This window comes from Saccopteryx leptura, chromosome X, assembly GCF_036850995.1.
Source record: "Saccopteryx leptura isolate mSacLep1 chromosome X, mSacLep1_pri_phased_curated, whole genome shotgun sequence".
In the NCBI taxonomy this organism is placed as follows: Eukaryota; Metazoa; Chordata; class Mammalia; order Chiroptera; family Emballonuridae; genus Saccopteryx; species Saccopteryx leptura.
The window spans coordinates 14,858,840-14,876,367 of record NC_089516.1 but is presented as its reverse complement, the minus strand read 5'-3'; the positions used below and the strand labels follow the sequence as shown (position 1 = coordinate 14,876,367).

The 17,528-nt window shown below is 39.4% G+C and overlaps 1 protein-coding gene across 1 annotated transcript in view; it reads right to left on the bottom strand.

The window, feature by feature from the left end:
* Window positions 1-17,528, bottom strand: part of PHEX (phosphate regulating endopeptidase X-linked) — a 214,145-nt gene that overhangs the window by 37,628 nt on the left and 158,989 nt on the right. Inside the window, exons 14-15 of the mRNA XM_066357073.1 lie at window positions 17,305-17,408; window positions 7,517-7,575 (exon numbers count right to left, since the gene is read on the bottom strand). Coding sequence (XP_066213170.1) covers window positions 7,517-7,575; window positions 17,305-17,408 — 163 coding nt within the window. The remainder of the gene's footprint in view (window positions 1-7,516; window positions 7,576-17,304; window positions 17,409-17,528) is intronic.

Here is a 17,528-nt window from a genome sequence, read left to right as displayed (position 1 = left end):
GTCAGAAAATATTTTCACGGACCAGCCTTTAGGGTGGGACAGATAATGTATCACGTGACCAAGACAAGCGTCGAGAGTGAGTCTTAGACGGACATAACAGAGGGAATCTGGTCATTTTTAAAAAATAAAACATCATTCAGACTTAAATAGAAAAAAAACGGAAATAATGTAAGTTATTTATTCTTTCTCTGAAGACTGGTACCAAATGGCCCATGGACTGGTACCAGTCCACGGCCCGGGGGTTGGGGACCACTGTCTTATATGACCTAGCCTTAGAAGTCACACTGCATCATTTCCTCAGTGTCCTACTAGGTACAGAGGTCAGCCCTATCCAGTGTGGGAGGGGACCTCACAGGGGAGTGGATATTAGGAGGTAAGGATCATTGGGGTCTCCATAAATATTAAGTGAATAAGTGAATAATCGGAAAAAATTATTAAGAGTTGCTCTGAGTGTCAGGATCTCTTCTAGATAATGAGAAGTTTGGATCAGGTATCTATTTCAAGGTTCCTTCCTTCTAGCTCCAAAACTATGGAAGACAATTCTCAAAAAAGTCCCCAAATACAGCAATAAGTGGATTCAGGAATTTTTTTTGTTTTGTTTTTTTTTTTAGTGAGAAAGACAGAGAAAGAGACAGACAGACAGGAAGGCGAGAGATGAGAAACATCAATTCTTTGTTGCAGCACCTTAGTTGCTCACTGATTGCTTTCTCATATGTTCCTTGACCGGGAGGACTATAGCCAAGTCAGTGATCCCTTGCTCAAGACAGTGACCTTGGGCTCAAGCCAGCAACCTCTGGGCTCAAGCCAGTGACCTCTGGGCTCAAGCCTGCAACCATGGGGTCATGTCTATGATCCCACACTCAAGCCAGAACCCCACACTCATGCTGATGAGCCTGTGCTCAAGCCAAATGAGCTCACACTTAAGCAGGTAACCTTGGGGTTTTGAACCTGTGTCCTCTGCATCCCAGTCTGACGCTCTATCCACTGCGCCACCATCTGGTCAGACTAATTCAGGAATTTAATGAATTTAAATTCCAGTAGAGGCTGCAGGTGAGTATTTGTTAACTTTGCTTCTACTTAATGGTTTTAGGCAGAGTCAACGAAATATGGGAAATTCTTCCAGCTTGAAACACAGTTATTTCCTTTAACAGCAAAATAAATCTATGTTTGATTTCAGGATTAATTCTATAGTTTGATGCTAGCATAAGCCCAGCCTCAGGACAAAGACTTATCTTCTTTAGCAGAATATCTGTGATTAATTAAGCTGGGACAACCAAATCCCTTGTGTATAACAGCAAAGATAATAATATCATTGATTTTAGCCCTTAGGCCTTGCCTGTGTACAAGCCAAAGTTTTATTTGCTTAAAATAATAACTTAATATGATTTGAGGCATATGAAGATAAATTGAAATGAGGCATTTTGCAGATACATATTGATACTGAACATGTGAAATGAATTTTATTCTAAAGACCAATCCATGTTAGTAGAAATGAAAACCGAATGTGAGCTGTTCCCTCTACTACACTCCCACTTCCAGTACTCCACACCTGATTAGATCCAAAGCAGTTTAAAATCTGAGTCAGAACTCCCCCAAGGTTCCCTGGACCCATCCTCTAACAGAGCTCTATAGCAGGGGTTGGCAAACTACAGTCCATATAAATAGCTTCACTGGCACACAGCCATGTGCAGTTATTTATGAATTGTCCACAACTACAATGGCAAAGTTGAGACCACATGGCTCACACAGATAAAAACACATACTCCCTGGCCCTTTACAGAGAAGTTTGCTCATCCCTAGTCTGTGCATCAGGAAGCTTGACTTGAGGTAACTTGTTATTAATTCAAAATGTCTATGCATGCTATGCATGCTGTTACAAATAATTTTATGGGGGAAATGGGGGTATCACTGTTTCTGTTGAGGTGTTACATACAAACAATGGAAGCACAAGTTTCAAGGTAGAACACAATGAGTTGTTACACAAGTAGCACCTGTGCAATCACCTCCCAGATCAAGATAATGTTTCCTGTGTACCTTCCCAGTCAATACCCCAACAAAGATAGCCATCATTTTAACTTCTACCACTTAGATGACAGAATCATTTGCTTGTTCCTGAACTTTATGAATGAAACCATGCAGTTTTTCAGAGCATTAACTCAGTGACATTCTTACCTATTATAGTATGGAGCCATTTTCTCTTTTTCATTGTTATATAATATTCCATTATATGAATATACCAATTTATTCACCTATTCTTTTTGCTGATGGACATTAGCTTCTTCCAAGGTTTTTCCATTATGAATAAACTGCTATGAAAATCTGTGTACATGACTTTTGGTGAACATAAAGATCCATCATCAAGATATGGAATTTCTGGGTTACAGGAGATATCAACAACTTTTAAAATACCTTTCCAAATTGGTTGTATTTTCTCAGTACATAAAAATATTGTTATTATACTGAGTGAAATAAGTAAATCAGAAAAAGCTAAGAACTGTATGATTCCATACATAGGTGGGACACAAAATTGAGACTCATGGACATAGATAAAAGTACAGTGGTTACCAGGGGGGAGGGCAAGGTAGAGAGGAAGAGTGATGGAGGGGAGGGGAAGGGAGGGGCTTAAAGAGAAACAAAATATAGGGTGACAGGAGATGATTTGACTTTGGGTGATGGACAGCACAATCAACTGTCCAAATGATGTGGAAATGTTTTCTCTAAATCTATGTACTCTGGTTGACCAATATCACCCTGTTAAATTTAATTGTCTAAATAAAAAATATATTGTTTTAATTTATAAAATATTTTGAGAACAAAAGTCCAAACTTTTTCCCTCCAAAATTGTCATACCTTGTTATTTATTCTGTGACAGACCAGTATACCCTGCATGCTAGTTTTAGATATACAAATCCTAACCCTAGCAATGTGCTGGCACTTTTCAAACTCATCTGAGTAAATCCCCACCTAGAACTGTGGGCTAGGTAACCTCAACATATAGCACATGAGGAAAACAGAGGTCAGGAAGGAGAAATACCTTAACCAAAGTCAAACAACTAAGTAAGTGGCGCTCAAGGTCTCCCATCAACGTTCTCTCCATTTCCCTACTAAAACTCGGTAGACCAGTTCTGCAGTTACCACACAGCTAGGGAAGCACAAACCTGAGTACCAATAACCTCAGCTCCTTGTGTTCATCTTTAACTACCTTATCAGTTCAAATACAATTCAATTCTGCAACAGTTCCTGAGTCTGACTCCTCACACATCATTATCTCAGTGCACTTTGTATATGAGGGCACTGCTGGCCAGCTTGACAAGTGTAGAAAAATAAAGAACTATGTCCACCCTGCAAAAACTCTAACACTGAAAGATGGTCACAAATCACAGTTTTACAAAAAGGTACAGATTTAGGGGGAGAAAAAGACCTCCAGGTCTTCTTTTTTTTTCTACCCAAGTCTCTACTGCATACAGAAGCAGACTTAAGTGGCATAAATCAGAAAATGATAATGGGAACTGAATGAAATTCTCATAAATCATGTTACTAAGTATAGTTACATCTTAGATGTGAAACCCAATTAAACAGATGGCCACATGCTGTCAGAATCAGCCCCTAATCAATAAAGATGTTCATTTCAGAAAATCACCTCAATTTTTCATTTCTTCAGTGAAGCAAAAAGAAGTCAGTTGGGGGCTGGGGGAAGTCCCAGGAAACCCAGTGGGAAAATGTATAAGAAGGGACTCCACCTGTCTTAATTTGCAGTCCAGAAAAATCAGAAAGAAGAGAGAAAAAAAAATCACCCAAAGGATTCCCTGTCATCTTGCCTGAAAATGTAATTTACAATGAGAGCAAGCACTGGTCATTAGGAAAATAGAAACAGATTGAATCTCTTAATTAAAATACTGCTTCAAATTGTTCAGTCCAAACCCCCTTTGCTCATGAGCTTTTGAGAAACCACTTGGCTACCCCAAAATGGCTGCTTCTTCAGTAAACCTCTCATAGGATCAGCTCTCCCCAAATAAGAAAAAGGTTGAGCAGGGGTGAATCCTGGAGCCAGAATTATTATTAGACATACTTAAACCTCCAAGGGAGCAGTAAGTACTCACTGACATTGAAAAGTGGGTATGGAAACACTAGTGAAGAGTCTCTCTCAATGCCTTTTCTTGCATAAGAGCTGATCTATCATACTCACTAGATTGGTAAAAATTAAGTCTACCAACGCCAAGAGATGATGAAAATGAGGGTTGATGAAAACACTTCTGTACTTCGAAACATTCACTTTGGAAAACATGTGGTACTAGCTGGTAAAGTTGAGCATCTGCACATCCTTCAAGCCAGTAAATTCCACTCCTAGTATATACCCCAAACGTTTGTTTCAGGAGAAATGTAAGAGACTATACGCCATATACACCACAGTGCTGTTCATAATAGCAAAAACAGGAGGGAAACACATAGGTCTATCAACAGAAAAAGTCTGTGGAACAAATAAGAACTACGGGATATAGTCACACAACACAATGTTACATGACAGGGAAGATGAAAGAAACTACACTACTGCCATGTGCTACGTGGATAAATGTTAAAAACATGTTGATGGAAAAAACGCAGTTGCTTAGGATTACGTGAAATATGCATTTCATTCTTGTGATAGAACAAGTAAAATAAACAATACATTCTTTAGAGACACATGATTCAAAATTTATTTTTCGAAAACAAGAAGGTGATAAACACAGAAATTATTGTAGAATAGCGGTTACCTCTACGGCATGGGAGAGGAATGGGAAGAAAAGGAGCACAGACAGATGCAATGATATGGGGAATTTCCCAGTTCTTGGTTGGGTGTTGAACTCACAGGCTTACATTTACCATGTTTTTTTGTATACTGTATAACTTTGTATGTTCCAGCATGTTACATATATTCTTTCACAGGTACCAATTAGTCTAGAAAACATTTTCTTTTAAAATGGATAATCTAAAGAATTGTCTACTGCACAACAGGTTATTTTAAGTAGTCTTTTAATTCATATTATATAATTCATATTTTATAGTGTTTATAATTAATATATGCAGCACAGTTCTCAACTTTGAGCTATATCAAAACATCATGTTGTATATTTCTCTTAACTTTTCCATGGATTGAGAGAAATAAAAAGAGGAAGGGAGAGAGAAGGAGGAAGAAAGAGAGAGAGAGAGAAATATCAACTCGTTCCACTTTTGTTCCATTTCACTGTGCACTCATTGATTGCTTCTCACATGTGCCCTGAGCAGGGATCAAATCCATGATCTCAGTGCACTGGGATGACGCTTTATCCACTGAGCCACTCATCCAGGGCCTCATGTTATGTTGTTCATTTTAAATACACACAATTCTTACTTGTGAATTATATCTCAATAAAGCTGGGGTCGGGAGAAAGCAATGATATTTTCATGATAATGATATTTCTATAGCAAGGAGTGATGATGGAAATACTCAAAATATTTAACAACTGACTTAATTACCTAAATTAATGTAGAAATAAAAAATTATCAACATCTACGTGTCTTCCTGTTCACTACCCTCTCAGAGCAGTCCCGCAGAGACCGCCACCCCCAAACGTGGCCACATGAGAACGACTCTAAGGAGCTATGCCTGCTGAGAGTTGGCAATCAGCCTCAGGGCTACTTCCTCTGACTAGGTGTCCTGTCGAGATGAGGACCAGCACAAGGGACCACCCCATCCCCGAGCAGGTAGGATGCCTCACTGAGAAGCTGGCATTCGAGCACATGATTGAAAGAAGTGGGCATGCGAACCATGCGGATCACTTGGGAAATTTTTCCTACACAAAGAGAGCCCACGGTATAAATGCCAGGAGGGAACAGTGGCTCGTGCCCTAGGAATAGGAAGGAGACCAACGTGGCTGCAGAGGGGAGGTAAAAGCAGCCTGGTAAGGGGCCTCTGCCCACTGCACGTAAGCTAGCTCTTCTTCTGAATGAGACAGGAAGCTGCTAACAGGTTCTGAACAAAGGAGGGAAATTAGATGATTGCAAAACATCTTAAAATGGCTGCAATATTAGATTTAGAACAGACTGGAGAGGAATAAGGACAGAGGAGGGAAGCCAGTGAGGCTATTACTGGTATGGGGGGGGGGGCATGGTCAAGAGTGGCAAGTCTTTATAAATTCCAACCTCCACACTCAACAAACAGCATAGAGATGTGCTTAAAACCATGAGATCAGATGTTATTACCCAGTGACGCAGTGAAGATGGAGACCAGAAGAGGTGCAGGGGGTGAGGAGAGGATGAGAAACTCCAAGGGCTCAGGCAGGAGCGGCCACCCTCTCCATAACAGGTCGCTGCCGACCTGAACTCACTGTCTGTCATTCTTGTGAATGTCTTCCCCCTTGTACTACATACATAGAATTGTCCTGCATGCTTTTAAACCTTATTTTTGTGGTAAGATACTCAGTATCTTTTCCCCACACAATCTAATATTTGTAAGGCTCATCCATGTTAATGCATGTTGCTCTAGGTCACTTGTCGTCACTGCTATGTGGCATTCTTTTGTGTGAACATGCCACATTTGATTAATTTTCCTGTGGAAGGACACACAGCTTATTCCCCCTTTCCTGCTATTATACACAATATTGTTATAAGCATTCTCACATGGGCCTCACTGTATAAGATTTCTCCAGGGCAGTGGTTCTCAAACTATGTTAGAGTCACCAGAAGGGCTTAAAAATCAGATTTCTGAGCCCCTTGACCAGGGCTTGTGACCAACAGGTCTATGATGTATTTCTAACAAATTCCCACGTGCTGCTGTTACTGTTGGTCCCAAGTCCACACGTTAAAAATCACTGCACTAGGGTACAAGCCAAGAGTGTAAGTGGTGGTCAGAGACAAAGACATGTACACGCATCTTTTGCTTTTCTAGATGTGTCCAAATTGCTCTGCAAAGTACGTGAGCCAATCTACATTTTCACCAGCAGTGAGCGTCTATCCCTGGTGCCAACACTTGGTGCTGTCAGATTTTTAATTTGTGCCAATCTGATGTTTAATAATTTTTAAACTCATCATAGCATTTATATATACCTAAAACATGTAAATAAAGGAAACTCAAGACTTTACATCTTAGAATTAATCAGAATATTTCTAAGCTTTTCTTATGTACAGATAGTCCCCTCAGGTTCTACAATCTGCCCAGTGACCCGCTTGCTTTTCCCATCAATCCTAAAAATAAACAAAATGGTAGGGACAAAATCAGTAAGCCAATTTGAGAAAAAAGGGGAAGCTTGCTTCTTTTCATGGCCAGTTTCATTGTAGCTTTATTGTAGGGTTTTGTTTTGTTTTGTTGTCAATTCGATGATACAAAGCTCTAAATAATTTATAAAGTGAAGGGAGTGAGGAAAATTGGGCATATGGGTATGGAAACAATCTTTCTTCGCCAACATACCTGGTCACCTTTGGGTATGCCCTACCCTTAGTCATGGCAAAGTTCCCTCCATTTTGTATCAGATAACAAAGTGACAAGAAGCCAAGTACTCACGGATCTGATTGGTGGACGCACTATAGAAAGCATTGACCGTCGTTGGGTTTGTAAACCACCTGTAGCAAGAGAAACAAGTATCACCATGTGATCATCATTATCCAGGCAGGAAAGCACTCAGAACAAATGCAATGTGGCAGGATCTATGAGCAAATAATTAGGGAACAATGGGGAAATGGGGCACACAGGGAAATGATCACTTCAGTTTAGTCCTTTTGCTCTGCTCAATAAACAATCATGTACTAAATTGAACTTGGTTTGATGAGAACATATTAACATGCCTGGTTATTCATTGTTGCTAATTTAACAGAAAAAGCCAGTACCAGTGAACTTTAATGAGAAATCTTAGACTCAGAGGGCTCTCCCCGCAAATGGAAACACAGCAAAAAGTTGATGTTTCCCAGGCTCTGTTTAATGGTCCGTGGGACAGATGAGTTACTATGCTGCATAGCCTTTGACCTGTCCATATTAAAAAAAAAAAAATTGGATTAGTTAACGCAGAGGCCATGTACACAGAGATTAATAAAGTACAACCATGCTACCCAAAGGATCTACCTACGCTGGTGGAAAGTTTACTGAGTTAAGCACTAAAAGATCTAATGACTTGTCCTGTCTCTATCACCAACTAGCTGGGTTGTGTTGGAACAGTCACATACCTACTTGAGGTCTGGCTTTAGCTATGAAATTAAGGAAATCTTGGGAGTACTTTCCAGCTATGAAGAGTCTACACTCCATTTTAAACGCATAGTACTTAACTTAGACCAGGACTCAGCAAAAAATTGTTTTCTGTGAAGAGTTGGATCATAAACACATAAGCATTATGAAGGCAAAGAGGTAAAATCAAAGATGTTATATAGGCACTTCTATAGTGAGAAATGTTTCCACAAAATTTTAAAGAAATTTTAAATATAATAATCAAGTACAATTTTTTTGTAGCACAGGCCTATTAATGAAAGGAATGAAAGCCTTTCAGGGCAGAATTAACATTTTACTTAATTAGGGTTCAAAGTTAGTGCTTCTCATCATCAAATCAACAATAAACATTTACTCCTAAAAGCACTCTTAGCTCATGAGCCATACAAAAATATGAAGCAGGCAAGAATTAGCCCACAAGTCAATTTGCCAAGCCTTTACTTAGTTGCAGCCACTGCCCTTTATGATTAAAACCAAGCAATTTGTTTTAAACTAAATTGCTTAAAATAAACATATAAATTTCTTTTCAGAACAATCATATTACTAAATTTATTTATTTATTTATTTATTTATTTATTTATTTATTGAGAGGCAGGGAGGCAGACAGACTCCCACATGCACCCTGACTGCGATCCACCTGGAAAGCCCCCTACAAGGTGATGCTCTGCCCACGTGGGGTCACTGTCCCATTGCTCAGACAACCAAGCTATTTTAGCACCTGAGGCAAGGCCATGGAGCTACCCTCAGTGCCTGGGGCCAACATGCTCGAACCATTCCAGCCATGGCTGTGAGAGGAATAAAGAAAAAGAGAGAAGGGGGAAATAGGTGGGGTGGAAAAGTAGATAATTGCTTCTCCTGTGTGCCCTGACCAGGAATTGAACCCAGGACTTCCACGTGCCGGGCTGACACTCTACCACTGAGCCAACCAGCCAGGGCCTTACTAATTTATTTTTAACAGAAAAATTTATGTCAGTAATGTGAAACTAGTAGCAAACCCAAATCCAGTTGGTTCACCCACACCTTCTCCCCACCTATAAAGAGCTCCATGAATATATCATTTTATTACTATTATTATTAGCTAACAATCACTGAGCACTTACTATCTCTTAAGAACTTCCTAGTCATAGGTTTTCCCCCATAGCAACTATAATAATTATTAGCCCATTGCATAGATAAGGACAATGAGATCTTACAAGCATCATACACTTGCACAAAGTCTAGTCTATCTGACTTCAAACCAGTTCTCTTAAGTATTATATTATACTGGAGACATTACTGGACATCAAGAAAGAGTGTTCTTTCTGTTTTCAAAACTGAAACCAATACTCATTTCCATAAGTACATATTCTTTTCCTTTAACTTCAGGATTAGTATTTTGATAAGTCTTACGGTGTAACCAAACTTACTTATTAACTTGGCTCTTTTCCTGAGGAAACAAGTAGACAGGAAACCACCTTTAATGACCTAATATTGCTATGTAGAGTAGTTAGAATTATGGCTCCAAAAAGATATGTACCTAATAATCCCTGGAACCTGTGACTGCAGATGTAAAAAAAAAAAGTTTAAGGACCTAAAAATAGGGAAGTTATCTGGATTATCCAGGTGGCCCCACTTGAATTACATGAGCTCATAAGAGCAGAAAACCGTTCTCTGACTGGAATCTGAGATAGACAACAGAGGGGGAGGGGGAACAAGTCAGAAGAGATACTACAGAACAGGAAATTTCTCACTATAGAAGTGCCTACATAACATCTTTGATTTTACCTCTTGCCTTCAAAATGCTTATGTGTTTATTATCCAACTCTTCACAGAAAACAATTTTGTGTTGAGTCCCGATCTAAGTAACGTACTATGCATTTAAAATGGAGTGTAGACTCTTTGTAGCTGGATGCCAACAGTGAGAAGGATTGCACACACTCTTTCTGGCTCTGAGGCGTAGGGGCCATGTGCAAGGACCAGAGAGAGACCTTTCAAGTGAAGAATAGCTCCCACCTAATAGCCAGCAAGTAAGAAGGGACCTCAGTTTTACAACCACAGGAAACTAGATTCTGCCAACACTTGATGGGTTTGAAAGAGGATTCTTCCCAGAGCCTCCTGCTAAGAGTCCGGTCAGTTGACACCTTGATTTCAGCCTCGGGAAACCTGGAGCTGAGAGACCAGCCAAGCCAACCCATACTTCTAACCTACAGAACAGTGAAATAACACATTTGTCATTTTGAGTAGCTATGCTTTGGTAATTTATTACAGCATTAACAGAAAACTAATACACTACCCAAAAAACCAAGCAGTTGTACATCTGCTGTTTGGGTCAAGAGAGAATCCTAGTGGTTTTCAACTTGTCCTCTAATGACATTGGACTGAATCGTAACTGTACAAAAGACCAGGTGTATTCCTAGAGCTCATCCCTTCTCTTCCCATCCCTCCCAATGCCACTCCTTTTTGCAAAGAATAAACTTTCAGGACATTAGGGTAAGAGCCACGCGAAAAAAAAAATATTTCTAACTGCTGTAAAGGTGGACAAAACAACTCAGGCAATGACACAGGGCCTTTGAAACTTCAGCAAGACTACCGAAAACATTTTATTTCAGACGCATGACCTCACCTTTTCTGACCTCCCATAGCTCATGCTGAATCTAGGGCATTTGCAGAGCCTTGATTGTACCAAGAGCTCATTAAGTGGCTGCAAGAGTAGATCCTACCCGTTATGGATGCTGTTATTTCTTCTTGTTGATCAGTGCTCATGCCAAAGCAGCTGTTAAATATTTTCTGTACCACTCTGATTACATTCAATTTTATTATATACTCAGTTTTATTATTCTCTAATATAAGAATACCTGTGTGGGTTGTAAGCTGTGTTTGCAATTTTTTATACTGCCCCCATTAAGAGGTGAACTCTAAATTCCTCTCCTCTTGATGATGGGCTACCCTGAGTGATTCACTTCTAAACCATACAATGCAGTAAAAATGCGCAGTAAAACCGCGTGACTTCCAGTCCTAGGCAGCGAAGGCAATACAGCCCTCCATACCCCACTGGCCATGCACACACTCCCTCTCTCTTTCTTAGGAAACTTGCTTTTTAAAGTGTCTTCCTCAACTGGCATGTTATAAAGCCCAGTATTCCCAGAGAGCTAGAGCAGGCATTCCAGCCAACAGCAGCATCAACCACTAGGCTTGAGAGAGGAAGCCTCCCACATGCCTCCAGTCTCAGTCACTATCTTACTGTGACTCCATGAAAGACCATGAGCAAGAACCACCCCGCTGGGCCTAGTGACCTCCTGAGCCACGAGAGAGACTGAACAATTACTGTTGTTTTAACTGTCTAAAGCAGTGGTAGTCAACCTGATCCCTACCGCCCACTAGTGGGCGTTCCAGCTTTCATGGTGGGCAGTAGCAGAGCAACCAAAGTATAAATAAAAAGATAGATTTAACTATAGTAAGTTGTTTTATAAAGATTTATTCTGCCAAATTTAGCAAAAATCCGACATAAAGTACTTGGTAAGTAATTATTATTATATGCTTTAACTTGCTGTAACTCTGCTTTATACATTTTATAAAGTAAAGTTACTTCCCTACTTTATAAATCACCATTCCTGTGGAACCTGTGGGTGGTTAGAAAATTTTACTACTAACAGAAATATAAAAGTGGGCGGTAGGTATAAAAAGGTTGACTACCCCTGGTCTAAAGTTAGGGGGCTTGTTACACAGCAATAGATAACTGAAACACTGAGCTGCTAGCTGGCCACAGTCTAAGTGCTGCCCAATAGGTTGGATATGCCCATAAAATGTTTCATTTTCCCAGCACCTTAGTTTTAAAAGGTACTAAATTGGAAGCCCTTTAAATGAGATGTGAAACCACTAATGCTCCACAGCCCTTTCCATTTGTCGTCATTTACACCTGGCTAGGTCACCCTTTGTTAACTGATTCATATCCTGAAGGCATATGAATCTGCACCACTTACCTCCTACCAAGGTTTTAAGTTTCTTATGGGCTAAGACTATTGTCTAAGTCAGGGGTCCCCAAACTTTTTACACAGGGGGCCAGTTCACTGTCCCTCAGACTGTTGGAGGGCCGGACTAGAAAAAAAACTATGAACAAATCCCTATGAACACTGCACATATCTTATTTTAAAGTAAAAAAACAAAACGGGAACAAATACAATATTTAAAATAAAGAACAAGTAAATTTAAATCAACAAACTGACCAGTATTTCAATGGGAACTATGCTCCTCTCACTGACCACCAATAAAAGAAGTGCTCCTTCTGGAAGTGCGGCGGGGCCGCATAAATGGCCTCAGGGGGCCGCATGCGGCCCGCAGGCCGTAGTTTGGGGACCCCTGGTCTAAGTGGTATGAGCTAAGCAGAAGAACGCTAAATCTATTTAAATGAATTTACTGCTGTATATACTGTACATCGATTTGAATAAACAAGGAGTGTTATTCATGTGCTTTAAACTGTTCTTACTAAGTCTTTAGGGTGTTCCTGCATCTGTGTTGGGGGAAGAATTTAGTGGATAATGGGGGGAAGAGGTATGACATAAATTTCAAATCCAAAAACACATGAAAATGAAATTATACTGGACAATGGGATACATAAAATGACTAAAATACAATAATCTAAAGGAAAAGATATTGGCAACTTTAAGTCTTTGGACCCTATAAAATAGATATACATCAAGCTAAAGTTCTATATTTTACCTATCAACTCTTAAAGACAGTCTAAGGTGTATGGTATGGAAAAACCATAGAGTATTTATTGCTTTAATTTTAATATCCTGTAAATTATATCCTCCCATTCTGTTATAGATAATGCTTTTGCAAATAAAAATTCTACACAGGACCATAATTTGTACAGACATTTTATGCATTTTTACATATTTCTCAGAAGACAGAGAAAGACAGTCAGGCATGTTTGGTCACAGTAGAGTGAGAGTAGGTTAATAGGGAAGCTAGCTTAAAGTCATTTCTGTCAAAAAAAAAGGTGATCTGGAGGGAAAGAAGTTACTTTTGACTCAAGCTGAGAAATGAAGTAAATCCTCTATTTTTAAGCAAGCTGATGAAGTGACAGTTCAGAGAACCAACCCTAAATATGTACCTTCAGGGATGACCACCCAATTAATTTCATTCTTGCTGACATTTATCATCACGTTAGAAACTTCTTAATGCACATTAGTGTGGCAAAAATGGATTCCACATTCCATGAGAATGAAAGATAAAGGTTATTTATCTTCTACACCCACAAAGAAGCAAAATGTTATTTCAGGGCTTTGTAGAAATATAAACACGATGTGCTGTGTACTAAGTAACTAGTGTAGTGGAGACACTTGAAAATCGTCCCCACTCGATTAACTCATGAATGTTCAGGCCTAAAAGATGTTAATTAAAGCCGGTGGGTACTATGAAGCTGAAATTACCTACCATGCCTGAAAAGAGCCAGCCCGAAATTTCTTTTAGAAAATTAACTATTGAATCACTTTACTGTGTAAAAATGACCTTAAATTTCTTAATATTACTTTCCCTGAAATAGATATATAGTCAGAGGAAACAAGAATAACTAGCTTTGTACTAATTTTCATTCCTGGAGAACTTTCCAAAAACATTAACCAATTTAACATCCCCTCTGAAAGAGGTATTTGTTTTCATCAACAGAGAATAAAGTATGCAAATCACAGGTTTCCTAAGCCCACACAGTCAGCCAGCATTTTTCCAAAACATGAATAAAAAAACTTAGAAATAGTCAAGGCTATTAAAATCTGACAGCCCATCAGTATTTTAGGATGTTAAAGATGACGCATTTAGGAGTTTTTCAATTAGCAACCCAGGGCCTGCAACACATCCAAATGACTAAGGTCATTTTTAAACTGAAGAATTAAGTTGGCAGCATCTCCAATATAGAGGAGTCCCTGAGAAGTCCAGGAAATTTCACAGAAATACTGGTAAGAGTCTTGAATTTTCCACAAGTTGAAAAAAATAAAAGAGTTTGAACTGAAAGGGCAGGATGATGTGCATAGATCTGTGCCCACCACACTATATGTAGATGCTCACTGGGTTATTGGAAACCATTTCCTAAAGCCATTGGATTTGAAAAGCTAGTTTTAGAACCCTAAATGTAACATTGCTGTTGAATAATTTAGACTGGGAATAGAGTAGGAGAGATAGACTGAGAGATACTGTGATGAGAGGAGAGAACAAAGGGCAGTGGAGCAGATGGCTTTAAACCAGTTATCTGTCGTTGCCAAAGAAGCACAAAAGCCTGTCTTCCTCCTTTGTGGTTTTGATTGGAGTCAGAGATGGACAGGCGAGTGATTCAGCTTCAGGCCTACTCTTTAAGTCGAACACTTTTAACGAACTGTGTGGGTGTGTGTCGTAGGGAGATCTGTAGGGCAGAAGGCAAGAATGGCTAATGGGAATCATGGCTGAGACGGAGAGGAGGAAATGACAGCTTCAGCTGAGGGCGAGTTATGGGGCCCAGAGTATCTCAAAGCCAGGATGGAGCAGGGAGTTGGAAGGAAGAGTAACAAAGACCCAGAGAGCAGAAAAAGAGCCAGCCAAAGATTTGAAGGCCTAAATATCAGCTGCATTTCAAAAGTGGGCCATGAACCTGTATAATTATATTAACCAGTGTCATCCCAATAAAACTTAATTCTACAAAAGTGGGCCAAGAAAAAAATGCAGGTATGGAAGCCAGGCTTCCAGCTAAGATGATATAAAAAGGTCAACAAATCCTTTCCACAAAAATCAAGTATAAACTTGGACAAAATTGTCAACAACCACTTTAGGGCTCTGGGAATTGATCAAAGGCAAACAACACATTGAAAAAGAGTTTAATTTTGAAAAACTGCTAGAGCTGAAAGTAAACAGAATAGGGTATAGCCTTCTAGCCTGGGACTGCTCCCATCCCTCCTACCTCGGTCAGTGAGAACTCAGTTTTTTATTAGGACAGGGCCAGCTGGAAAATCAGCAGCTTTGCTGCCACAGGGCTGGGTTCAATTGGGAGTAGGGCTGAGAAACTGCAGCTCTGTCAGCTACAAGTGGCGAACTTGTTAAAAAACAAATGAGGAAAACCCACAGCTTTGCTAACCGGAAATTACAGTTCACACTGGGGAGAGCAATGGACCAGCCGGAAATGTAAAAAGGAAATCATGAAACTAAAAGACACACAGAAGGGTGAGATAAGCTTGCCACACACCACTGCTGACTGGGAAACCAGGCACAGGTACAGGGGACACCAGAGAGAGCCCAATGAAAAGTAAAATCCGAGGCTGACTGAGAACTGATGGTGACTTTGAATGCACTCCCAACCCGGACACAACCAACTGGCCTAGGGCAGAAACCCTCCAGGCTAGAAGGGTTTCAGTGCAAGCCTTGCCCTGAACTCCTGAGCACTAAACTATGCAAATACAGGGACAAACTCTAGGAAGTGAGGCTAAAAAATACAAGAACTTAAAAAATGAGCAGAGACATCTGCAGCTGCATACTGTAGGAGAAAAGTTCTGCAGTGGAAGTCCAGGAACGTTAGTTTTTAAAAGGTCTAAAATAAATCAGAATCCACTGTTGCTACAATATATTATCTAAAGTGTCATATTCGACACATACAAAAAAATGCTATGCAAAGAAAATGTTTAAAACCAAAAGAAAAAAAAAATCAATAAAAACTAACTCTGAATGAGCCCAGATGTTGGATTTAGCTGACAAAAACTTGAAAGCAGCCCTTATTAATTAGTTCAAAGATTTAAAATAAGCTATATTTGCCTAACTGGTGATGGTGCAGTGAATAGAGTATCAACTTAGGATGCTAAGGTCCCAGGTACGAAATCTCAAGGTCGCCAGCTTGAGTGTGGGATCATCAACATGATTCCAAGGTCCCCGGCTTGAAGCTCAATGTCCTTGGCTTGAAGTTCAAGGGCTTGAGCAAGGGGTCACTGCCTCAGCTTGGCTTGAGCTCCCTGGTCAAGACATGTATGAGGAACAATCAAATAACTGAAGTGCCACAACTATGAGTTAATGCTTCTTATTGCTCTCCCTTCCTGTCTCTCTCTTCAAAAAAAAAAAGAGCTATATTCAAAGAATTAATAAAAAATATGACAATGATTCAACAATTACGAAAAATAAACTATATAAAAATATTCCAATGGAAATTCTGTAGTTAGAGAGTCCAATAATCAAAATGAAAAATTTGTTAGATGGGTCAATGGCAAATTTGAGAATGCACAGGAAAGAACTGGAGAATCTGAAGACAGATCAATAGAAATGATCCAATCTGGAGAACAGAGAGATGGACACATGGGAGAAGTGGCCCATAGCAGAAGAGAATCAAAAGTAAAAACAAAAATTAATCTAAACCTGAGCTGAAGAATTTCTCAATTTTTAGCCTCTTACTCATTTGTGAAATGGAGATAATAAATAGTATCTAGATCTCACAAAATTGACAAGAGGATAAAATGAATCAAAACATGTAAAGCACTTTCTAGCACATTACAAACACATAATAATTGTTAGCTGCTGTCGTCGTCGTCATCATCATCATCATCATCATCATCACACATTTTGCTAGGACCCCAGGAATTCCTAAGGAAACTCTCTTATCTGTAGGGAAAGTTCCTACAGGCAGGTGGAAAGAAGGGGAATAAATAATGATTACTATTGGAGTAAAAAATAGAGCTATCAGTTCTTTTACCTGTTACCTTAACAAATATCCTCTAGTTACTTAATAATTATGCAATTACTTCTACATTTGTAATCAGACTTTATTTTTTTAGTATTTGTTGTTTTTTAAGGTCTTCAAAAGTTTGTACCTGAGTGTAACATTCTACAGAAATTTTCTATACACCCATATATAAAACAAGATCTATAAATCATTCGAATGTTGGCATCATAATATGCCCTAATAAGCCTTCTTGGAGTGAGGGAGCCATAATTAAACTGAACTGATTTGTATAATATCAGAAATAAGAGTTGCCAAAACATAACACAGATTCTGCCAAGCCGAGATTAACTGGCAAGCCAGTTACACTGACTTGAGGGTAACTACAAAGTTTGATCTAAAGAGAACCCACCAAGATATTTATCTGTTTCACTTTTTTTTTTTTTTTACTCACTCTGTTTTTGGAACAGCTTTTCTCAGCCAGAAGAAATCAGACTGTGCTAAATACTTGCGGGTTTGCAGGACGTTGCCAAAGTAGTCAGATTCTGAAAACTTGATCTGAATAAAACAAACCACAACGATCATTATTCTAACTGCAGATAAGAGGCGGCTCTGAAAAAAGACGTAAGTGCACAAATGAACGATCAGCAGAGAAACTGCACTCCTCCCAGCATCCCA